Consider the following 26,487-nt stretch of genomic DNA (forward strand, 5'->3'; position numbering starts at 1 on the left):
CGGATAACTTTTCCCTTCAAACGATCTCATTGCTCTTAATTAATGTTATTATTATTATTATTATTATACATTCAAACGTCACCTGTTACACCGGACCGTGACCTTAGAAAATTCAATGCAGCCGCCGTTCGTGAACCCATGCGATATGCTCTCGTGGGCGATCCGTTCGTTTTGACCGGGTACTCAATACACGTAACGGGAAATACCGTGTGATAAACTTATAGGTACCATATTCGCTTTAATATTTAAAATAATACTGTTTGAAGGCCAGCGGATTTTAGAACTACCGACGACGACGATGACCAATCCGTACGGGCAGGTTTTTTCCTTACAGGAAGACTCGATTTGAACGTTGACCATCGCATTGCCAAAATGGGGGGGGGGGAGGGGGAGTTTATTAGCCTGAGTAGGTGTACTGCATGTTTGTATATATACTAAAAACTAGGTTATCCCGATAAACACTCTGGTCCGCGTCGCCGTTCCGTCAGCAACCGTTCAAGTGGATTATTGCAACCTGTATTCTACATTTCAGGGTAAGAACTTTTTTAATAATATTAAACGTAGACCGATTAACAGCGAGCACAGTGGCGCAACTAGATGCCCTAGTGCCCTAGTGTAAAACTAAGAATAATGCCCTCAACACTTGTCCCTTGGAATTTATATCGCCGTGTTTGACAAAATATAACCATAGACTATATAGAAATCGCTTTCACATTACTTCACCAAACAAATTATTTACTTAAATACTAGTTATATGAGTGATTGTTTTTCATATAATGCTATGAATTTTAGTTATTTTTAGATAGTACAAGTGAATATCAGATTCCACAAAATTACTAAATTTACACTAATATTTTGAGATAAAAAATTACATTCATGTTAGGTTTTCTTAAAAAGGTGTACATTTTTATTTTTTTTTTTGACAATATTTTTAATAAAAACGTTATAAAAAAAACAAAGTAATATGTCCTCGAAAATATTCTCTTCTTTAAAATTTGTCATTTGTGTTTAAACTCTGATTTCAAACCTAAACGCCACAATATAAATTCTAAGTAACGCAATTTTGCTGTTGTCAGTTATTTAGTTTGAGACAGAAATGCGGTGTCGGGTTCTCTTAATAAAGGTACAATATATATGAAATCACTAAAAAAATTGTGCCCCCTGAAAAATGGTGCCCTGGTGTAAGTACTTGCCAATGAACCCACTATTTACACCACTATGCGAACATAGTATACCAAGTGAGTTTAAAAGATTTACTGCGTTTTCCATAAAAAAAAAATTTATCAGACAATTCTGTAAGGTTCGAGGACGGACGGCAAGCAAAAACTTTTAAACACCCAACTACTAAGGATGTGTTTTGTATTATGTTAATATTTTTTCTCAGTATAATTCGGGCATCAGCCTATGATGCGATAAAATCTATTCTTAGTACCCAAATCGGTTTTAATGTGAATTAGTGCCAGGTAACGTTACGTCATATAATCGGATATTGTCTATTAAATCATAATTCATATCATTGGCAAATACTTGAGGTCAACAAATCATACTCACGCACAGACGTACTCACGTAGACGAACAAAAATATATTGTACATTTTGGTATAATAATAACAGCAATCTTAAAATTATAATCGTCACAAAAAATCGCATTAACAGTATAGCATCTAATTAAGATTTAACAAAGTTTGATAGCCTAAGACCTACTATGTCAATTTTAAATTAAACGATAGGTACATTGTTAATATAATAATAACTATAACTATGTGTGTGTGTTAAGCAAAATAAATAAAACGCTTTCATATAAACTAATAACTTTACAACAAATTAAATTTTCAAATATCGTTAATTTTCAAACCAAACGTGCTTTATAACAATTGTCGACAATTTAGTTTTAATTCTTAAATTTAGTTGTTTAATACCTTCAGTTAAGAACTAAACAAATTTCTTAAATAAACAAGCTGACAATAGCACATATAAACTTTAAGTGGATCAGAAAACTTGTGTTATATTGTTTTAAATTTTATTGTCTAGCAAATAATAATACCTAACAACGAATTTTACATAAACGAATCCGACCATAGCGAGTAGCTTAAAAAAAACAGGTTAACGCTGGACAATAGGTAAAAGCCGTAGGCAATAGGTAGCAATTCATACAAAACAGTAATGGTCATTTGACATATTTTCTTTTTGCAATAATAATAAAAAATGTAATCATCATTAAATAATGTAGAATGAAAAGTATTAATGATCCTTGAACTACTAGCAGTCGGATGCAACTTAAAACGATAACAGTTTACCCAGAACAGAATCGATTATTCGTTTTAAAACTAAACATATTACTAACACATAATATTATACCATAGATGTAATACGTTTAATATATTTTTTTCCTATACAAATTCAATACACGTGTATTTCTAGTGACAAAGACTTTTCCTTTAAAATTCCATAAATGGCGGTAATTAAAAGAATTTCTAAATGTACCTATTACTTAGCGATATGAAAATAAAACAATAACCTACTATTGTTTTTATGAGGAAAAACTGTACTTCAGCTGGCATACCTACGGCAGATGTGTTCACTATCGTATTTAAATTATAAACCGGTTGAATTCGAACATTACCTTAACCCATTGAAACTTAAACAAGACAACATTATACCTATCAATGATGAAATTATGTGGCCGGAGGACATTCACACACACATCGCATTCATCCCTACGCTGAACTAGAAAATCATTGGTTAAAAGTTTAAAATATCGTTATTGTTATTTTATTGTAAGTTATGAATAGGACATGAAGATATATGCATTAAGACTGAAAAATCAACAAAAAAAAAGCTAGATAAGTTACAAATTTGAATAAGAATTAAAAAAATGTAAATACTAATAAATTGTTTTGCAATTGTAACATAATTCGTATTTCAATATTTTCAATATGTACAGCATATTTTAATTTTTTTTTCTCTTGAAGTACTAATAAAAAAAATTAAATTATTAATTATAAATGAATACTATTACATGAAAAAAGTTCTACGTTTATTTTGTTTTGTTGTAAATAAGTTTTAAAAAATAAATATAGTATACCTATTATTTTTTTTATTTAGCTTTCATGGTTGCAATTGGTTTTAACGTAATAAAAACCTTATACATTAAAAACGTAATAAAAAAAAAACTAAAAAATAATAATTTTTAAAAACATGCATGTTTGTGTTTTTCATATATGCAAGCATTTTTCCGTTGTTTTTAAAGCATATACTTCTGGGGCCTATTAATAAAAAAAAAACAATAAATTAATATGAAGTTATATTAATAATAGTTTTCTAATCAAAAACAAAACCAATAAATAACGAGACATTCGTATACAGTATACAGGATGTCATAGATCTTTGTTATAATATATTATGAATTAGGAAAATCTATTTTTGATCGTTCAATTTCTTATGAGTTTGACGGTAGTGTAATACTTTTTGTTCATTATCTACGTTATTAATTTTCGAAAACTGATGCATTTTCACAATCTTGACATGTTGTTATTTCACATTCCACTTAACTAAAAACGTATAAATATGATTTTATAATTCCTAGTATGTTACAAAACTAATAACTTTATTTCACAGGGGTTTTATTTTTTTAATGAACTTTAATTTTCTCTTTGTTAATAGTCTGTAGATATTTTACTACTGTACTCCGTCTATCTATTTACTGAAAACAATTAGGTACGTTTAGACATTCTTATAAACAAAATACATCCGTTAAGAGAATAATCTCTCGCATATTGGGAATTACCTATTGCTGTACTAAACTCTAAATCTGGCAAAGTATCAAAAAAACGTTTAAAGATCCAACAGACTTTTTAGTTTTTACTGTAGGTCATACACACGTTTACCTCGATCTTAAAAATATATATATTCGCGGATTTACATGGTATAATATTTGTATGCAAATAAATATACTGTGATTCCCAAATGGCACGTTTATATTTTGCTCAGATTCAATAATATACGTGTAGTTAGTAGTTTAGTATTTTTAAACGGCTGCATCAGAATACCAACCATAAAATTGCAAAGGTAATCTGATTCTTTTAAATCATACTTATTTAAATGTACGTATCTGGCTAAATATTTTCAATTAACAGATCTCTGAAATGAACCACAAAAACATCATACAAATTATTAGCTCGAGTGGAATTTTAGATGCCTCTGATCCACCTGTTGACAAATTAAACGATCAATCATGTATTTTAATTTCTCCTTTCAATTTTTACAGACAACAAGCTATCATGGCGTTATCGGTAAATTCAACTCATATGTATTCTATGGAAAATGCCATAGAACATCATACCGATCGATTTGAAATGCTCCAAGCCAGTTCCACTGCTATATTCCGACGAGGCCAACCGTTTTACTTCGGCATTAGATTCCAGAGACCCATCGACGTTAATAAAGACGTTGTTCGCGCTGTATTTGTCACAGGTAAGCCAATTAGAAGCAAACTGATAAAATCATAGTTTTGGAAAAATCAAGCTTGAAAAAGAGTAGCTTTCCTCCGAATTGTTTCTTTTTGGCGTGATTTCTCTTTAACAGTTGAAGCCACCGCCCACCATACTGTATTATTAAAGACTATACTCTGTCTCACGAAACAAAGGCAGCGTTTCACGCATTCCGACTGAGAACTAGGCGAAAAGCAGCGTGGGGATGCGCGAGACGGACCGGAATTCGCCATACAGCACTACCGTTTTTTTGTGAGATAGAGTATACAATCAATTTTACTTTATATCATACAAATACTCATATACTACTCTTGAATTTTTCAGTGTAAACAATTTTATCCAAACGTCTGCTCCTTTTTAAGTTTTTACCATGTCGCTGTTCTTAACAATTAAAATTCACCGAATTACTCCTATCGAATGTTTTTCTACCTCCAACAAAAAGAAAACTAAATGAGAAATTGTTTTAAGGTCCCGCCCCTTCGCCGACTAAAGGCACAAGCGCAGCTTTAATCATAAGCAGTAAAGCTAATTTGGCCGACGATAAATGGGATGCTCGATTCATCACTATCACAGGAAATACAGTCACCGTACAGGTTAGTAAAATCGAAGATGACTTTACACTTTAAAGAACACTTTACGACCTTTTAAACGCCCGACGGTAATAATTACGAATGTATTGTACTCAACAACAAATAAATGACTAAATAATATTACTCATCTGGTAGTATTATATAATATGGTAGACGCAAAAAATTAAAAAAGACTACTACATCCACCTCTAGTATTTATGTTTTTCTTATTCATAGTAATGGGGTACCATTATACAATGTTACAATGTTGCCTACAGGTACAGATACCTTCATATGCTCCGGTGGCTGTTTGGAAAATAGTCTTACACACAGCTCGCAGAGGTGCTGCTGGGGTCAATCAACATGAAGTTCAATCGCAAGTGTACATACTTTTTAATCCGTGGTGTAAAAGTGAGTTTGACTATATAGAATATTTTTATGGTTTTGTAACGGTCGGTTAGTTCTTAACAAACTCCTTCAACGTAGAATATGTATTTGCTATGATACGTTTCTAATCAACCAAGAAGAAATAAGGAGAATCATTTTTATTGACTACCAGTCTTACTTTAAAAAAATCTAAATTATTGATTAAATAGTCAACACAAAACATATCTTTTGAGACAATATTTTCAAACGTGCGGTTTGGACTTTTTATGATTTTGCCTAGACGACAGTGTACATATGAACGATGAGGATGAATTAGAGGAATATGTTTTGAACGACAACGGAAAGGTATGGCAGGGCACATTCAAGGAGCCCAGAGGGTACCAATGGTTTTATGGGCAATTCCAAGCGGCCGTTTTGCCTTCGGTCATGATGTTGTTAGACAGGGCGGCCGTACCTCACTCTGAAAGGGGAAGTCCGGTGAAAATGTCAAGATGCATTTCAGCAATCGTAAGTTCAATACTTTTACTCTCACTTTGAGGAGTAGTATATTTATTGTTTACCGAAATAATAACGCTAAACCTAAAAAAAAAAAAAGGATATTTCCTATCTTATTATGAGACATATTCAATACTAAAAGACAAATAAGTGTACGTATATCTAATTAACCATGATTTTCGTGTGTAGACAAACAATGTGGACGATAACGGTCTGATTGAAGGCAGATGGGATGGTTCGTTTGACGACGGCACCAGTCCTTTCGCTTGGATAGGTAGCACGCCTATTTTCGAAGAGTTTTACAACACACAACAACCGGTTAAGTATGGCCAATGCTGGGTGTTTTCTGGTGTCATCGTCACCAGTGAGTATTTTGGATGACCATAAACAAAATTTTAGGTATAATGTCATTATTGAACAATATGTTTTTTCGTTAAAACAGTCTGTAGGGCTTTAGGCATACCGTGTAGATCCGTGACCAATTACATGTCAGCCCACGACACCAACTCCAGTTTGACCATCGACACTTACATCGACGCTAAAGGTGAAAAGTTAGGCAATCATCCGGGAAGTTACACCAACGACTCTTGTTGGAACTTCCATGTGTGGAATGACGTGTGGATGGATCGCCCGGACTTGCCTAAAGGTTACGGCGGTTGGCAAGCCATCGATGGCACTCCACAGGAGACAAGCGATAGTAAGTCAAACAAACTAACTAGGCCTAACTAATTCGCCATTAATAATTGTAATATCAGAAAAAAAAACTATTTTTCAACTGCGAATTGCAGTTAAGTATATTTTACAACCTTCAATTTTCAAAGTCTTTAAAAACAAACGCAATATGTTTATAATGTGTTTACGTTTTGTTTTCATTTCATTTCATTTGAACGGCGCAAAAAGTAAAGACCGTCTTTTTTCCTATCGGGGTCTGAACGATTTAACAACTTTTTAAACTAATTGAAAGTACAATAAAATATTAATTTTTCAGACATAATATTATAAACGCAATGTTGTTGCTCAAAAAAACTGAAAATACAAAAAAAAACTAAAAATACAGCCAAAAAAATGTGTTTAAAAATTTAAAAACCATGGATATAGTTCGTAACTTAAATGCAACTTAGTTACACGAATCGAGAGTAATTGTAATTTGTAAAATATAATAACTACGTGTAGTTCAAATAAATTATGTGAATTGCCCAATCATTCAAACTACTATACTAGTAATACTTACAGATAAACATAGTGTTTTGTAAAGCACAATCAATCCGGTTACATTCGTAGTTTCACATAGCCTTTTCATTTTTGATACTTATTCCTGGTGTCGCTTTTCTACAATACCCAACACTCACTTTACACTGATGTTATATTCGTAGGCATTATGTATTTTATTCATCTTCTATCTTGTGGTCGACAAGCATTAAAATTTCGTTTTCACACCAGAAGTTCTTATCTTCTTCGTCAGATTATACAACCCAGCAGTTCCCTACGGACTACAATCCTGGGTGGTACTCGAAGGCACTGCACACATTATCTCATTTCGTTGAGATTCTTGCCGACATCGTAACACCTAGTCTTATTATATTTTACACTTTACTGGTCGACTGTCAAGTAAATAAGTGAATAGATTTAAAAAAAAATCCATTAATTACAATAAGGGTATGCTCCCAAAATCATAACAAAAATAATGAGCAACCGAACGATTGTCTATAAAATTTTTATAGACAATAGCTAAATTTTTATTATATTATTTTGTGTTTGTGTAAATCCGTCGGTTTTTGCTTAAATATTTTTTTGACTTTTTTTAGGTATGTATAGATGTGGCCCTGCCCCTTTAGAAGCTGTTAGGAAAGGCGAAGTAAATATAGGATATGACACACCGTTCGTTTACACTGAGGTCAGAGCGGATATGTGCGTTTTCAAAGAGTCCAGTGAAGGTTATTGGGCCAGGGTAAAAACTATTCCAAATTAGTAAGTCAAGAAGGTTTAAAATAATAATAATAATTTGTAATCAGAGTCGATAATCCACGCTGTAGGATTAACAACTTTTTAATTTACAAACTATTTTTTCTACGCCAGGATTTTGGAATTCATACCGTTAATCTTAAATTAAAAATATATTATGTGCATCAATCTAGTAATATATTTCCCAAATGCTGTTATAAACTTAATGAAAAAATATATAGCGTCTGGAACTAACACAGGATGTATATAAGACAATTCGACGTTCTATTAGTTCCAAAGATAAAATGTTTTATAATTTTTAATAAAATCTTAAATATATTATAAGATTTAACCGATACACATAACATATCTAGTATAAATTGAATATTTAAATTTGGTCGGAATCAATTCCGAACCTTTAATTTATACAATTGAAATATATAAAGTAATTAAATTCAATCTGTCTTTTTATTTATAATAGCGTGGGAAAGCTTATAGTAACAAAGAAAATCGGTCAAGAAATACTAGACGGACTAGAAGACATGGAAGATATCACGGAAATCTATAAGAACCCAATAGGTGCGTATTAAAACTGTGGTTTTAAAATTTCATAACATTATTTTCAGTAAAATATTTTGCATGACATATTTCAAAATTATCACATATATCATAAAACGAATAGGGCTAAGCATTTAAATTTGTTTTAAAATGTAATTGTTGTTCGCAATTGAGAAGGTACCGAATTCAAACAAATAAGAAAAGTTCATCTTGGAGCTTAGTGTTATTGTAAATATTTAAAATGATCACCAGCACGTTTTATATGGTGGTTTTAGATTCACCTGAGGATAAAATGGCTGTTAAAAAAGCTATAAAAATGGTACCCATCGCCCAACGTATTTATGAAATGGAAGACCCCAAGATCGAAGACGTGGAGTTTAAGTTGTTCGACATCGAACAGATAACCATCGGGGAGAGTTTTAAAATCGCCATCAGCGTACACGTGAGTTTAGCAGCGAATAAAATATTTTGTTTTTTTTTCATCTGTATGAAACTTAATTTATCGGAAAACCGATACCTATTACTATTTTACCATAGAACACATCAATGGAAACCAGAAGCATTTCCATAGTACTCACTGCGTCGTCTATACTATATACGGGCACGACAGTGGATAGACTGATGAGGAAACAAGTGAAAATCACACTAAAACCTAATCAAAGTATGTGTTTCTTGATCTTAGTATACTTTTAAAGCTCATGTAGTCTCAGGACTGTAGGAATTATTACCTATATAATTTAAATTAAATGCGTCCATGTGAATCTGTAGATAGTGAAAATATTAATTATCGATAGAAATCATTATAAAGGAAATTATGTGCTTACGATTGTCTTTTAAGTATTAGGGTGTTACGTTTTAGGTTGGTCGTCTGTCCAATAGAGTTCGTTTATGTCATTACCTATCATCATATCAAAAGTGAAATAAATAAAGTGTCATCCCCTTTTTTGAGGAAAGAGTGTTTGATATTTTTTAGTTTTGTATAGTAGTTTTAATAGTAGAATATTTCCTGAACATTTTTAATTATTTCGACTTTTTTGGAAAAATGTATAGCGCGCCCATAATTTTAAGGTGAAATTTGTTTATTAGATGAATTAGTATGTTGTTTTTACTTTTTACACGTACAAGTTTCAACTTCAACACTGATAGAATATGTATTTGTTTTACTGCCCCTGAAATAAACACTACCGCTGTAAAACATTTTAACCAATGTTTTTTTTTTTTGAATAGGAGAGAACCTACACACTTTTGTAAAGCCTGAAGAGTATTTGGACAGGCTATCGGCGCATAGTTTAATAAGAATTACGGCCTTAGCAAATGTGGACGGTACCGAACAGTTGTGGAGCCAGGATGATGACTTTACCGTACACAAGCCAGAACTAACCGTGACAGTATGAATAGATTAACTAGTTTAACATGTTACTATATAACACTCAAATTATTATTTTTATGAAAATTAATAATATTTACAGTTAAGCGACCAACCGAAAGTAAATATTCCTTGCACCGCCAGATTTTCATTTAACAACCCATTGCCAATACCATTGACCAACTGTACTTTCAGTATTGAAGGACCTAGTATTCACAAAATAATCAAGTTCAGGTACCTCAAACAAAAATTACCTTCTTTAAAAAAACAAAACAAAAATATATATATATATATTAATTTGCGGGCATTTTCTCCGTTGTATGTTAACTGTATGGAATTTGTTGCAGGGACGTGAATCCTAACGAAAAAAATGTTACTTATGCAGAGTTGTTTAAGCCTGAGAAAAACGGAGAACATACAGTCACAGTGTCGTTCAACTCAGTAGAACTAAACGATATAAAAAAAACTTCAACTGCAACAGTGTTACCTTAAAGTAGTCAATATATTTGTAAAAATGTACAAACAAATTTGTAAATAAATTTTAATTAATTAAGAAAACATTTAATTTATAAAATAAGTAAAAAAAAATATCGACAAGCTTAAGTTGGTTATTCGCATCGAAAAGCTTGTATAGGAAGACGTAAATATTAAATCTACTATAAATACATGAAATACAATAAAATTAAATAAAGTCTTTTAAATTTATAATATGGCAATAATGTACAAAGAAAAAAGAAAAGAAAAATGTTAAATACTATAAATACACTTTTACAAAAAATTAATCTATAAGTACCGTCATAATATTAGCCTTAAGTCTACAATTTTTTTATAAGTCTTTTAGAAATACATTGTAAAAAAAATGCAATAATTTATAAAAATATTTATATTTAAGTTTGCTTGTAATAATAAATAATAAATTACATAGTATAACAAAAATGTTTCTTTTTTTTATAAGTAACTCGTAATTTAAGATTTAATAATCATAGTAACTATCATCTACCCTGTGTTTTTCAATGTTACCACTTAGCGTGGGGTCAGGTCGTCGTCTTTTGAAGAAACCTAATTTCCATAGGAGTAATGTTAATAAAATAAACAACAATAGTCCTGCCAGTATTGCTAGGATAATAATCCATAACGGTATAGGTTCGCTTTGTTGTTCCAACAAATCCACTTTGGCAGTAGTCTCCACCTATAAAAAAAAAAATGTATATTATAATAATTTAAACTATTTTTATTTTGTTAAAAATGAACAATGCGACCAAAAGTTAACTGACAGTTCAAAAATATTCTAAATACTATACTCGGACTCATAAATACACTGTCATTTTGCAAAATGTCCTGTGCCTAATTTCTTTAAACAAGCGCTCATTTTTTGAAAATTTAAAACATATCTTTGATCAAAATCAATAGAAATAATTGTCAATAATTATAAACAACATGATTGTAAGTTGTGTTAAATCACACTACTTCAATCAGTGCATTTGACAAGTTTCAAACCTAAATCTAATTAACAATGACAAAACAGCTCTGCATCAAAGCTAAAAATGTAATGAATGTACTCATACCTCAGCTTCATCATCTAAATGATTATTCTGTAACAGAAATTCAGTGGGTACATGAATTTTGGCTCGAGACACAATTTGAACTGAATGGACCTTAGAGAAATCTCGCAATAACGTCGCATTCCATAATCTGAAATCATTTGAAGATTTTATTTAACAATTAATTATTATCAATAGTATAAAATTTAATTGATCAACACTAACCTCGCTTTGATAAAAATAGTGGCTTCTTGATTTTTTTGTAAATTATACAATACACATCGGAATTTGAAGCACTTGGCATTTCCAATTAAACAATTCTAAAAACAATAAAAATATACTACATTTCACAAGTCATAAAAACCCACTAAACGTATGAAAATGTTTTTAAATAACTTAGTTGAATTGAATGTAGCACAGGATACATGTTAATAAATAAAACCATTTAATAACCAGTTTTAGTAGTTCTCTTTTAACAGTAAACTTATATTTTAATTTTATAATGGTTGCTTAATTTAAAAAAAAAAATTACCATTTTAACAATTTCTTGATGTTTTCCATTTTCTTTGGTGTAAGTCTCGGCGCCTACAAAATAATTTAGATCTCTGCGTATTCTATTTTGATAAAATCCTGTGCTATTTTTCATTTCATAATTCGTCGTTTTTGAATTCAAAAAATCATATAGGCCAGGATTTTCTTTATGCATGTTTTCAAAAGGCATCTCTTGTACTCCTGGACGTACAATCAGGTTGAGTGGATTAACCTGATCTTGAGCTAAGAAACACTCTCCACCGCCCAAGGCTAAAAAAAAAATTAATCCATATTGGGAACAGGCAATTTTGACCAACTTAATATGTTTTAGCTCACTTTCAACGTAAGGTTTTTCGTCAAGATACAACAACCATTTTTTTGGAGTAAAATGACCGGCTACCTGGTATGGCCAATCGACATGAACTTCTAGGTTAGATACCTTCCATGGACCAGAGTTAAACACTTGGTAAGTATGAAGTACTCTGGATCCTACTTCATCGAGATACTTTACAGTGAGATCGTCTTTGATTTGGCCGCCATAGAACACTTGTTCAGGTCGCGCTAACCTAAACACGAAATTCCAAAAAAATATTCTTCTTTAATTGATAAAACAATGTAGTGTAATAATTTACAAACCCTTTCAAGGAAAGTTCAGCTCTTTTAATAACATTAGCATAAAGAATTAAAGGGCTCTGCGGATCTTCTTCATGAGACGTAGAATTGGAAAATACTACAAACTCTAAACGATTTACAGCATCATCCAATTCTTTAGAATCAAAACGTAATTGAATGTTAGACGTAGAAGATTTCTTAAATGGATTGCCCAAAGCACAGACCACCAAAGTTTTATTAAAAGGATTGCAATCGACTTGTTTTGTCTAAAAATTAAACAATTAAATAAAAGTAAAAACTCTCTAAAGTATATACTTTTAAAATATTTGATAATTAATTTATTGACCCTGATAAACTTACATCATCCATCTTAACTGGACCAATGTAATTGAATGAATATGGATGAGAAACAAACAATCTACATTCATAAGCAGATTCGCCAATGTTGTAAACCGTTGTATTCAGAAGCACTTCTTGGTGCTGTCCCATTACCAAGTCATACTCGTTAACTATAAAAAAAATTAAAATTGTAAAAAAAACAAACAAAGAACCTGTAAATTTATATAAAAATAAAAATGTAGCTAATTACTTGTGGGAGTTAGCGGCAGCACTAATTGAGCATCTACGTGTAGTTGACTTTCACATCTGTCGTTCTTTCCACAGTCTTTATGGAATGTTGCAAAAAATATTTTCTCTGCTTGATTTTGATTTAAAACAGGTAAATCGGCTAACGAAGGTACTGGATCACCAGGGTTTTGCATTGGAGGGTTGTTTTGCACTAATAAATAAGTAATGCGTAATGCAATGGGAGACTGAATATCTATAGTCTTTTCCTTTAAAAAAAATGCACATAATTAAGACTTTTTGGAATACAAACTTAATCAATACCAATATCGTACCTTTAGATATACAGTGTGTTGTTGACAAGATTTCTTTTTGTTGTGGTCTAAGTTGACGTTATTTTCTATCTTATGCGGTCTTAACGTTTCCTCTGGTCCAAACCAAACTCTCGAAAACTTTCGACCTTCCTGAAAAGTTTCTGCTTCTAATTTATAATGCAATTGAGCACCCCATTCACCGCCAGAGCCTGTCTTAACAACGGATTCCAATGAACAACACGCTTCAAATGTAAAACTAAGGTGAGAAAAAAAAAAAACATTAACAATAATATCAGCTATACTAAATTTAAAAGAATAATAAACTCACCAAGTAAATGATGATGTATTGTTTGCAAAACATCCAGATTTTGTTGGATCTATATTCTTAAGATTTTCTGATGGTCCAATACTCGTTGTTATGTCTACTATTGGCCGAGCTCTAATTAATACTGCCATATCACTTTCATAAGCACCGGCTATTAAATCAGGATAGCCATTTTGATCTAAATCTATACTGTTTGTGCCCAACGAATAACCAAATGTTTTGAGATCGTTCACCTCCAAGTTTTCTGCTCTAATCACCTGCGAAGGTTCTTCGACTATACCTAGAGCAGATCCCAAGTAAATATAAACTACACCATTTCCTTCGTAGGGCGCACCAACAGCAATATCATCATAACCATCTTTATTCAAGTCACCCAAATTAGCTACAGCGAACCCAAATCTATAAAATCGCAAACAATAAAAGTAAAAACACTATAAAAAATCATAAGCTCATAAGAACCGAAAATAAAATGTATTTGAATACCTCGATTCTGGTTTTCCAACAAGCTTTATGGGTGGTTTGCAGTTCAAACAATGGTTTTCATTATTCATGTAGATATAAATGGCACCACCGCAATCTTTATTAAAGTAAAATGGTGCACCAACAATTAAATCTGGCTCTCTAAAATAATTAAGCATCAATTAATTCCAAATAACCAGTATGTGTAAATTTAAATTCACATACTTGTCCCCATTAAGATCAGCAGTTGCCAATTCATAACCAAAACTAGAAGCAAATTGTTCACCGCTAATTACTAATTTTACATCCATTAGACCTACAGATGGTCTTGATCGGGTAAACAAAACAACCTGGCCTGTTCCGTTAGCACGAGGTGCTCCAGCGGCATACACCATTTTTTGTTGACCCAAGAAAAACCCAGCAGTCACAGACATACCTGAAAATAAAAATAAGAACATGTTAATTTAATTTTTAACGGGACATCATTACCTTACACCAAAAAAATCTTGTCACAAATTAAATAGATTTCATAAGAAATTAATTTACCTAAGTAACTGTCTTTATCAACGGGTTCAGAAAGAGGACTGTAATAATATGTTTTGTCCCTGTGCAGAAAGTCGTCTGATATACTGACCATAAACATTGTACCCCTCCATAAGGTCGCTCCAGGCGAACCAATAACTATGGTGTCATCTTCCAATAGTATGCCACTAGTACCAGCTTGGCAAACCCCGAATTGCTCGTGACCACTGAAATAATTTTATTTCATTCAAAACATACCAAGACGACGGTAATATAAATATTTTTAACAACATACATGCTTGTTGATCGACCCTTGCACGGCTCCCAACAATTATCAAAATCTAAATTTTGTGTTAGTGTGTAACAAAGCCCTTGTCCCCATTGATAACCAGGACCACGTGTGATGTATCGATGAGCACAAACCTGAAATTTGATTATCGTCTGTTATTTTTATCACATTATAGATTTAAATTTTTAATTATTGAAATCAGAAATAAATAATTTGCTAAAGATAATACATATAGTAAAAATATTAATAATATTATTTTTAAGGAATTTATTTGCTTAGTCATTTGAACATATTTTTAATATAATGAAATAGTTTTAAGAATTATAAAATAATTTTGCACTTATTTTATTTTAATTATTTAGTTTCTGTAAAACGGGAATTTGAATCTTACATTTTTACACCAAATAGATTATTTTTAAATTGCCCATTGTAATGTAAAACTAATTTATAAACGAGTTATTAAGCCGCAATTTAAAGTAATTTATTTAAATAGAAACAATTACATTTAGTTTTTTTTTTTTACCATCCATTTTTCCGATATTTGTACATGTTCATAAATTTGCTTGAAAACTTTTATAACATAACCACTAACTATTATTAATCTGAATAGAGTTTCTTTTTACATTACTTTGTGTAACGAACTATTAATTTATACATTATAAATACCATGACTTTTCCGCCGCTGCCTTGACTTCGCACCGTCACTCCTAACCATTGTCCGTCTTTAATTTCTTCGGCCAAAGGTGGCGCCAAATTTTTGGAATCGATAGCTGAAGAGAAAATTAACGTCAAAGTATACATGATTTACAAACAAAACACACAGAATAATGATACCTGCGTGATATAAAATAAAGCGTTTAAATGTCTATTTGCTACTATAAAATAAATTACATAAATTATACAAACACATACAGTTAGACCGAAAATGTATAGATAAGAAGATTCCGGAATTTCGAGCAAACTAGGAAAGAGTTTTTTAATGTCATCCAAGGATATAATATTTTTCTCCTTAGCCATACCAAAACAGCTTTTGCCTTTAATAATAATAGTAGTAATAACCCATTTGGCCTTAAAACCGCGCCAAAAAATCAATCGAGAACACAATAATATATCATGCAATAAGGTTAATGTTGCCCATTTGTTCTTTTTAACTATATTTTTGCAGGCTACCTATACACAAATACCCACAAACTAATAAATAGTACGCGTAGATAAAAGTATTAAATTAGTGTAGTCTAAATCCCAATAAAAATCAATTTGATACACCGCAAACATTTAATTAAGAGTCATTTTATTTGCAACATTGTCTAAGCAATAATCTTATAATTTACACCGCAAATTGCATTACATTGTAATGGCTATCTATTCAATTCAGCTCTTATCGCGCCGTACATGCATAATATATTAATTTATGTATACATCAACGAGATAATATAATTAATATACTTTATATGATTAAATTAATGAATGAATGAACAAAAATACAATGTATATACAATACCAACAAAAAATGCATATATATTATATATGTATATTATAAATCATGCATTTCTATAATTTTTAAAGTGATGTTTGTTATACACGGTATTCTATATTTTAAGTTCAAAGTATTTGCAGTACATAATACATAAGATAAGCTTAAAGATCAAATAAATTTGCAAATACAACAAATGTGTAAATTCGTTAGATTCGATTGATAAAATATTTGAGTAATGGCGATTTGTAGGCAGTTGTATTTTGTACAACTTTTGTATAAATGTATAATTAATACAGATCATCAATTTAATCTGCCGAGAACACAAAACGTGTGTAAATGTAAGTACATTGGCATCCCCCTCTATTTCAGTTTATGTTAACATAAGGAAAATGTGGATTTGTCAAAGTTTGTGTATGATTTTTTGGAATCTAAAATAGAAGTTTTCCTGTAAATCCGAATTAAAATTTTGAAATCAGAAATTAAGATATTTTTTGGATAATTGGATTTATGTCACTTCACTAGAGTTTAAAGTGTAGTAAAAATGAAACTGTTCTTGTAACAAGTACCGACGGAACTGTAATAATATTATTTATTTTGCTAGGACGATTAAATCTCAAACAATAAGTACTCGAGTGTTAGGCGTAATATAACAGACATATATGTATATTTTACCGCGATAATTATTTATTATGTGTACGCCAGTTTAATAATGACGAAAGGGAAAGGCGCGACACCGTACCTAATGGTCTCTGTTAAAACTTTTCGGATGCACATAATACAGTTTAGGCATTAACATTCAAATATCCTTGGAGAGCTTCTCGTTGGACGGTGGCATCATCGTCGCGAAAGCCGTAAGAGCCATATACCTAGTCCTTGGATGAAACATTATGCACAAATGCAAGATAAAATTAATCAACAGCCACACCCATTTGCGTGCAATAGTCATTACAAATAACAATTCAAGTATTTTACCGCTTCACAAGACCATGCATATATTTGCATAATTTAAGAAATCATTATTTTTGGTTTTTTTTTTAAATTTATAATGATGTATAATGTGTTGGTCAGATTTCAGGTTTAATGAATATATCGAGATGAAAATTGTCGTGTATAATATTTAATAAACAACAGAAATATTTGAAAAAAAAAACTCGAGTTTAAAACTGGACCACGGCAGTCGTTAACAATATTTGCGAGAGTCCAGACCCATAAAATATCTCTAGACCGAATGGTCGACACATGCGTGTCAAAAAAACGATTACCATTTGAAATAAAGTTACAATACGAAATATTATGTGTATCGTTCAATCGTTTTAAAGCAGCAAAATTTTATTTATCATCTATATAGATGATAATACATATGTATAATACATATGATATAATACATATGTATTTTCTTAACTATAATTGAAGAAAACTGTTTGGCGAATCACTCCGGTAAGACGAAATATTTTTATTTTCTAATCGAATACACCGTACAAACGTGAATTTATAAATTATTGAACTTCAATAATACAACTGAACTACATAATTTTTAATAAAATACGTGTATTTGTCGATTGCTGGTAGTTCTAGTTCAAATGGTGAATTCGACACGCCTGGGAATTGAAAATCAAACCTATTTTTTATATGATCTATAATACGGTACGAGTTATGACAGCTTACTCTTAAATTCATTGGTACATTATAGTATTAAAATGTATTATATACAAAAATATTATATTTCACAAGAGCGTGAAAACAACAAATTATGTTCGAGTTAACATTAATTATTAAAAGGTGCTGATCAAACGTCTTGGTGAACTATCATTAAATTAGATATTAATAAACTTCCCTAAATTTAAATCAAATTAAATTCAATTGGGCGGAAAAAAGCAACATGTAAATCAGTCCCGAAAAATATACTATGCTTATATTTGTTGTCTAACATATATAAGAAACAACCAAAATTGCGCTTAATATAACCGATATGGATTCGGTGATACTATGTCTTAGATTAACTCTCGGTGTATCGCAGGGTCTACTAATAGTAATTGATAGTACCTTTGATTAAAAATATTATAGATAGCCCACCGAGACAAATTTCAGTTCTGGACGTCGACACGGGACGGGCGCTAGTAGTATCGTTTTCAATGAAATTGGTACTACTAGCGCCAATCCCGTGTCGACGTCCAGAACTGAAATTTGTCTCGGTGGGCTATCTATAATATTTATAATCAATGATAGTACTGATAGTATTTTACTGCTAAACCCTAATATAATTCTGTTACCTATAGAGTTTTGATAAATAATAACGACTTCAACGGTTTAGACAACTTTTGTGCCTCTCCAATTTTAGATTTCTCTAACAATACGATTTATTAATTAACTATAGTTATGACTGTTAAATTTACTACCTATAATAAAGATGAGTTTAAATAAAAAAATTATTAGGCGCTTACACCTCTAGACACGGCTTGAATGAAGTAAGCAAAGAATTTGGCTAACATAAAATAACAGCCGTATTTTAAAGTTAACAAAGTTCAAAATCAAAAATACATAAAAAAAAATGATGTATCAGATGGTTAATTATAAAATAATAATTTAAAAAAGTAGAATAGTTAAGTGCAATAAAAAACAAGGCGCTTATAGCGCAAATGAGTATAAATTAATTTGAAAAAAAAAATCTTAAAAATATTTACTATAACAAAAGTTATTTCATTTGTCTTATGTATCTTTGTGGGACACCCTTTATACGTGTTAGTATACGTTTTTAGTTTTTTTAACGTTTGGATTGTAAATAATTTCAAAGAGCCGAATTTATAAAAATTCAACACAGTTCAAGTTTTAAATTAAATTGTAAAAAAACTACTGATACTACCTACTCATTACATTATCTATTATTATAATCTAACGGCATATGATAAAAATGAATATATTAAAATGTTGTAGGACGAGGATACACAACGAATATAATAAAATTTGTACTTTTTAATAATACCGAAACTAGAAATTATGATAAAAATGACACATCGTATCGTCGACAGTTATTTATTGTCAAACATGATTAAAAATAAAAACGCAATGTTTAAAATTTAATGGTAATAAATCATTAAAAATTAGTTTCTGACAAGGAAATACAATAACAACCGCCGTCCTGTAACAGTATAGTACACCCAGAACCAACAGACCATCTGCATAGTTTTTAAAATGGAAGTTAAGCAGACATCGTCGATAAATATTGCTGTCGAAGCAAAGGCAATCCTAGTAATCTAAACACACGGTTTATTTTTACACGGTACCGCATACATTCATTAAGGCCATGATAATCCACAGCGCATTATAATGAAAACTTATTTACCTGTTTGCGGTCGATTTAAAAAAATAATATTTCTTAATTAAAAAATTGCAGCCAGTAACAGCTTTATAGCACTTAAAAATTAATAGAAATAAATTAACAAAACAGTCTTGACGATTTATGTTTGTATGCCATTGACCTTACATAGCAGCAATGAATACATATATGCACTTAGCTGCTCGCACGCGTTTCTTTACTTCTCCCAATAATACGTTACGTGCCAGTTCGACGATTGGAATAATAACTAAATCTGCGGCCTTACTAAATTCTATTCAACCCCATTTTGCTAAGCAAACATTTGCTTGCAACGTTAAACTAACCGCAACAACCTTAAAAGTGACAAACGGTTATCGAATAATCCAACATAATGTTAAACGTTAGTAAAGTTATGCCCAGTTGCTGATTAAATATGAATCGTCCCACAAACGATTACGAAAAAAATTGGGAATTAAATGGAGTTCAGATGCAATGTAAGTATACACTTGAGATAATGCTAGAACAACGAAAAATGTGTGGATACGCAAAAAATTATACGGCAACAGCAAAAAAAATTAAATGCTCACTCTTTCTCAAATAAATATGACGTTATAAATGTCAGGGAAAAATCAAGTACATACCTACCCAGTAAGTATATAAAATTGTTGACTAATAAGTTATATACAAGGAAACAAATAAAACAATTATAATTTAACGCTGCCAACAAAATATATTCCCGTAGCTAAAAAAACTAATGTCATTGGTTATTTCAATTTTTTATGGCGTACAATTAATTGTATTTGAAGCGCAATATGTACTGGCCTAATTTAAAATGAAACCTTTTTTACGATGACACATCTGATAAATAAAACTGACTCGACCAGCTAATTTTTTAACAAAAAAATTAATATTGTAAATTGTTGATTAGTATTGAGCTCAGCGCCTCATTTATGATAATGATAATTTAATTCAAGAGTTGGACGTCATACGTGATACATAATTGTAAATGTTATGACCAATCACATCAGTTTAAAATACAATAAATGTTTTCGGCATGCAATTGAGGTTTCAGACCATTGAAACCAAGTGCTTACACCACAAGGCAAACTATGAACACCGACTTAGAACAATTGTCGTTTTGTTGTATTGGAGTATGTACACATGAAATAATACAAATGAATGCACTTTCTCGCCACTTTCGGTGTACACTGTAAGAAACCAAAGCATGCACGGTCGTGTCCATACAACTGCTCGGACGCACATTTCTTTTTCCAGCAATGCAATGGAATGCGTCAGCGTTTAATTTTGATAAATGCGTTTTTAACATTCAAGGTCAATGCGCGGACAAACAAAAATTTATAATCGCAAAACTAACAGTACAACGTGCACACGGACTTTGGTTAAGTCTAATATAGTAAACATCATATTTTTTTTTTTTTTTTTGTCAATCAATCGTGCATATTCGTATCATGTTATTATGTAAACAAAACTATTGATTTTTTTTTTTTAGTAACATACAATGAACCTTAAAAAACCGCACAAGCTAAAGCCTAAGATGAAAATATACAATGAGTGTACGCGTATTTAGGGTAGGGCAAATGGGAATAGTCACCTTTTAAGGCTATCGTTTTTTTTTAAATACACGTTTGGTTCGCGAGTTGTGAGATTGGGTCTTGTGGAGGAAATCGTTTTGCACTATATCATAAGTCGCCGTTTAAACTAATACCTATCGTTTATTTCTTTTTACTTACTGTTATTTTACTAAGCGTCAAGCTGTTTATATTTTATGCACCTCAAACAACATGCAAAATAATGTTATCATTTTGGTCGATTTCCGGCAGTCGACAATTTTTATCGAAACATAGTTGGTAACCCCCATCGTTTTACATACAGAAATATGATATAACCGAGGGGAGTCATCGATCTTAGACCAAATACAATGGTATACACTAATATTGAAGCAGATGTTGCTGACCCACCAAAGAACGCATGTACTGTGGATAAACATAACTTATTTTAGTACGAGTAATAAACATACACACACACATACACATAACATTATGGTAAACTAGCCGGCGGGCGGTGTGCGGGGTAATATATATAAGTAAATTACCCTTTTTTCTACAAATTAAGTGGTAAACCGGTCGTCGTAAAAATTGTTAACGTTTGAAAATTATTAAATGTATATATATATAATATACACATATATAAATATAAATATATTATTGTTATAATCTATAATAAAACGCGGATTACGGAAAATATTAAATATAACGGCACGGTTCATTATACATTTGTATAAGATATTTTTACAAGTTAGGATTTCATTGTACACGTCACACGTGCCTCAAAGATGTCTGTTTGCACTGTACGAATAGTTATAAAAATCCTATAAGTTTTGAGTATCTTTTTGAAATAAACAATGTATTATACACAGACCACAGTATACACATCCGTCTTTTAGATAATATCAGTTAACAACGTCATAATGTTATATGTGGGCGTCGCGTTAACGTATTGACCTAAGGGTTAATCATTGCTTGTACTCGTCGCCGCGGCCTCTTGTACCATATCATTGTGAGACACAAGTATTTCTTTCAAGTGCGTTTTTTATACATAATATACATATATATCCTTTTTTTTTCATAATCGTTAGTATACTAAACTAGATTGTATATCTTGAGCAATGGAGAGGGAAACGCGGCCAGTAAACGTGTAATGATTATAATACTAAACACACACACACACAAAATATTATAATGTAATGTAACTCACGACAATATTATGTCCCACACGAATAACATAATTTTCATAAAACTTCAAAAGAAACGCGACAAAATCTGTTAATGACTGGGGGTCAGGCCAGAAATGATAATGACTCTAAATGGAAAACCGTACATAAGTCTGGAATTTACATATTGCCTATAGAAAAGGAGTTATCACCCATAAATAAAATTACCATAATAGTATAAAAAGATTCTTCAACAGACGTACAAAAGGATGTACTTTTTTTAATTCGAAAATGAGATAGGACCAAATAACAGCTGTGACATTTATTCTATGATTTTTAGAAAAAGACTTACAATAATACTTTTTTATTAAGTAATTTATTTATTACTACGACCTAAATATTAAAATTAGAACCATACAAGAATCATTCATTGAAATTTTGTAGAAGACAAAAATTGTACATTATAAACTATAAAGTGCAGAGGCATTATTGGATATTAGTTTAAAATGCCTATATATGACACAGAACTATCACAGATCTAGACACAGAACTAAAAAAAAAATATGAATCATTTTCATTAGCTAAAAAGCATATTATATTAGATACACAACAAAGAGCTATTGGTTTGGCTAATAAAGTTGTGTACCTGCTGCTATACTAAATATCATGCTAAATAATAAAACAGTGTGACTATGTTATAATACAAAAAATAAAAATATTTAAATATCTAATACTCGTCTCAACAAATATAGAATAAAATAGGTAATTTAAAGTAAATAATATGACACAAGCGTAATATTATACAAATGAGTCGTGTATTCACATATTAAAATCAATCATGCTTAAATCAAATATGCTATCAAAATGCTTTTTGTGTTTCCAAATGTAAGTCATTGAATGTAAAATCCAATTAAACAAAGCAGTATGTACATAATAGCGATGCTTGTTACAAAATGTAATAAATAAATATAACATTTATAATATTATAGAAATGATCTAAATAAAAACAGGCTTTATATACTATGCTATGATGCAACACATAACATTTTAAAATGCAAATCGCAAAACAAACCATCAACAAACACAAAATACATTTACCATGATTTCACTTACAGGGGTCATGGTGTCCATTGAGGTCTGTTTTAAAAAATAAAATAAAAATGATTATCAACAGCTTCACATTATATAAAGGTTAAAATGTATTTAATTTCTTTATGTTATAAACTACCAAAAACTTTGAAAACAATTATGTTAAAACATTATATTTAAAACAAATACCATCGTAACAAAACATTTTATAATCTGCAAATTAATTCACTCTTTTTCTATTTTACCTATATTCAAGTGTACTAAAAATAGCTCTAAATAAAAAAAATGTCTCTTCTTGGAAATAATGTATGGAAATACTTACTTCGTTTTCCATCAGTTACTACTTGTTCACAGTCTTCATGTAATGTTGTCAGCGGGCATTTCCACAATGCTCCAGACTGGTTAGTTTTTGGTTGTAAATTTTGATCCAGAGGCGCACCGACTAAAATCCTAATGAAATACAAGAAATTATTAGCATTTTAATTAAAAAGCCTTTCTCGCTTTAGTCTCGCTAGTAAAAAGTTTAAGTTATAACACACAATATAGATATTAAAACGCTCAAACTACAATTAAAAAACTTTAAATCAATTTAAAATTTTGATTAACTGATGAGTTTTTAAAAATAAAATCATAACATGTCAGGTACACGGCTGAACTATAAATATGTAAATCAATTTTTAACAGAAATTAGATTAAATCTGATTAAAAATAAGATGAACTATATTTTGAAATTATATAGTGTGCAAAATATTACATGATATATAAGTTGCTAGAACGCATAGAAAAATGAGGTTTAGTATCGTAAAAAAATACTATCCTACTAAATTGTCATAAACAACAATTTTTTTATTAAGCCACTATTTATGGATTAGCTCTTTAAAAAAAATTTCTAGATAGAACTAGCAATTTTGAATTTTATACAGTATTCTACAGTAAATCAGCATACAACATTTAATTAACGTTAAAAAATAAACAGAAGCTGTAATATATTGATCCTATATAAGCCATTTGCAATCTATAAAACATTAAAAATATAATCTTAACTTAAAAATTATTTAAGTTATTAAAGAATTGCAAAGAAAAATAAATAAGCAAAGATAAGTTAAAAATATATTGGTTAATTTTGTAATGAACAACGCCATGTGCTAGCTAAAATATAATAAAGCGAGTTATAGTAACAACTTTATTACAAATCAGGGTGTCAGGATGTGTGGTAACACTCTCTACTTTTGTATGGCCTTAAAATGGCCTGACCTTGCAAGTAATCCGGAAATCAAAAATATTTCATGTTTATATTAAATTTGTATTCAATGTTTTTGTAAATTTATAATTGTATTGAATAATTTGTAAATATTAAAAATTGTTAGTCCTAGTCGTCCAAAAAAAAAAAAAAATGGAAATATGCAAGTATATGACATATGGGCTAAAAATGACTTAAATTTTCAATAAATAAAATCCATTTTAAAAAAATGTAATTTCCTTTTTAATTCCTATTTTATTTTTCTATAGTTTTTAAGTTTTTAAATTTTAAAAAAGCCAGCAACTTGAGATCGGACAAGTCACAGGTTTCCAGGAATTATTATTACTGAGGGATAAATAACATTCATTTGAACACTTCAATGTGATTTTATAGATAAAAGAATATACATGCATAAGGGTTAGGATCAATGTATTACAGCTTCTGTTTATTTTTTAACGTTAATTAAATGTTGTATGCCGATTTGCTGTAGAATACTGTATAAAATTCAAAATTGCTAGTTCTATCTAGAAATTTTTTTTAAAGAGCTAATCTATAAAATAGTGGCTTAATAAGGGTTATTATTTCACAAAAACTATTGCATAATTATTTAAAGTCTTATTAAATTGAATGTTTGTAAAATAATTTGGTATAAATTCAGATTAGTGCTATAGAAATTTGTCTTGTTTTTAACTATATGTAAATTGATTTATGTTATATGTTATATCATTTGAATCTACTATGAAATTTGTTTCATAATTTTGATTTGTTGCTTGAAAAAAAAATAAAGTCAATGTCTACTCTTTCGTAAGTGGACTTAAGACTTGATTTTTAGGGGGTCTTAGTTCCTGTAATTTATTCGAATGTTATTGGCCCAATGGAGACTTCAACAAACACAAGCTTATATTGAGGAGGGGGCTGATGCCCTATGTGACCAATCTCAAATCAACCTATACACTATTTGAAGCTTTGTGTTGGTTATACTGAATAAGCTTTAACATAATAATAATATTAAGGACTGTACATTTCTTTTTAATAATCTTATATAATTGGAAACTGATCTCTTATACTTCTCGCATACCCAGGAAAAAATTTGAAATGTCATAAATTACCAATAGATTTAAAAAATTAATTAGTACACTAAATAAAAAAATCTGGTACACCAAACGCATTCGATTTGTCAAAAGAACAAGTAAATTATTAGGATATTGTAAAAATAACAGGCACTCACCAACTATTTTCGACTTGTCCTTTGAGATCGTCGAACGATTGATGGCCCGCCACCGAATATCCAAAGTACGATCCGAAATGACCATGCTTGACAATTGGTAATCTCACTTCCAAATTGAATCCGTGCGCCCAGCGGATAATGGTGCAGTACACGACCAACAGAGTCGGGAGGCTGAATAATGCAAGCATTGTCGACGTCGTCGGCCAGCTATCGTTTAGTTAGTCAACAACCACATGTTGTACCGTTGTGCATCCCGCCATTATTTTGTTTAGAAGCAATAATTTTTTGTATCATCAACACAGTCGTGTGTCGGCCGGCGCGCTGGACAAACACGGACCGCAACGAACGACAGTAAATCATTCGTCGACAACCTGCACTCATGAGCCCGTAGGCAACACTTGTAAACAATAGTCCGTTATCAGATCGTCGGTCGTCTGCTATCAAGGC

General features: G+C 30.7%; 2 protein-coding genes across 4 annotated transcripts; one reads left to right on the top strand and one right to left on the bottom strand.

Moving 5' to 3' along the window:
- The first annotated feature begins 398 nt into the window (after positions 1-398).
- Positions 399-10,627, top strand: LOC126845025 (hemocyte protein-glutamine gamma-glutamyltransferase-like). 2 transcript variants are annotated; one of them, XM_050583596.1, is made up of 14 exons: positions 399-533; positions 4,267-4,472; positions 4,958-5,082; positions 5,337-5,469; positions 5,726-5,952; positions 6,130-6,304; positions 6,383-6,637; positions 7,746-7,908; positions 8,363-8,460; positions 8,715-8,881; positions 8,977-9,100; positions 9,667-9,827; positions 9,909-10,039; positions 10,153-10,627. In XM_050583596.1, exons 2-14 carry the CDS (start codon positions 4,280-4,282, stop codon positions 10,295-10,297), a joined length of 2,097 nt encoding a protein of 698 aa, XP_050439553.1. In that variant the 5' UTR covers positions 399-533; positions 4,267-4,279; the 3' UTR covers positions 10,298-10,627. The 2 variants fall into 2 exon arrangements, with proteins under 2 accessions (XP_050439553.1, XP_050439554.1); XM_050583597.1 differs by lacking the exon at positions 399-533 and adding an exon at positions 3,962-4,067.
- LOC126845024 (integrin alpha-PS1) lies at positions 10,406-26,433 on the bottom strand. 2 transcript variants are annotated; one of them, XM_050583594.1, is made up of 18 exons: positions 26,041-26,433; positions 23,895-24,022; positions 23,597-23,620; positions 15,629-15,732; positions 14,969-15,096; positions 14,698-14,900; positions 14,377-14,587; positions 14,176-14,313; positions 13,696-14,091; positions 13,389-13,623; positions 13,079-13,322; positions 12,850-12,998; positions 12,514-12,755; positions 12,214-12,443; positions 11,879-12,147; positions 11,572-11,666; positions 11,371-11,497; positions 10,406-10,994 (listed from the first exon to the last, which is right to left on the bottom strand). In XM_050583594.1, exons 1-18 carry the CDS (start codon positions 26,226-26,228, stop codon positions 10,779-10,781), a joined length of 3,327 nt encoding a protein of 1,108 aa, XP_050439551.1. In that variant the 5' UTR covers positions 26,229-26,433; the 3' UTR covers positions 10,406-10,778. The 2 variants fall into 2 exon arrangements, with proteins under 2 accessions (XP_050439551.1, XP_050439552.1); XM_050583595.1 differs by lacking the exon at positions 23,597-23,620.
- Positions 26,434-26,487: the final 54 nt, after the last annotated feature.

This window comes from Adelges cooleyi, unplaced genomic scaffold, assembly GCF_023614345.1.
Source record: "Adelges cooleyi isolate 19-005CV unplaced genomic scaffold, UGA_ACOO_1.1 ACOO_flye_CR_arks_rails_tigmint_CR_PRNA_651, whole genome shotgun sequence".
NCBI classification, from domain to species: domain Eukaryota; kingdom Metazoa; phylum Arthropoda; class Insecta; order Hemiptera; family Adelgidae; genus Adelges; species Adelges cooleyi.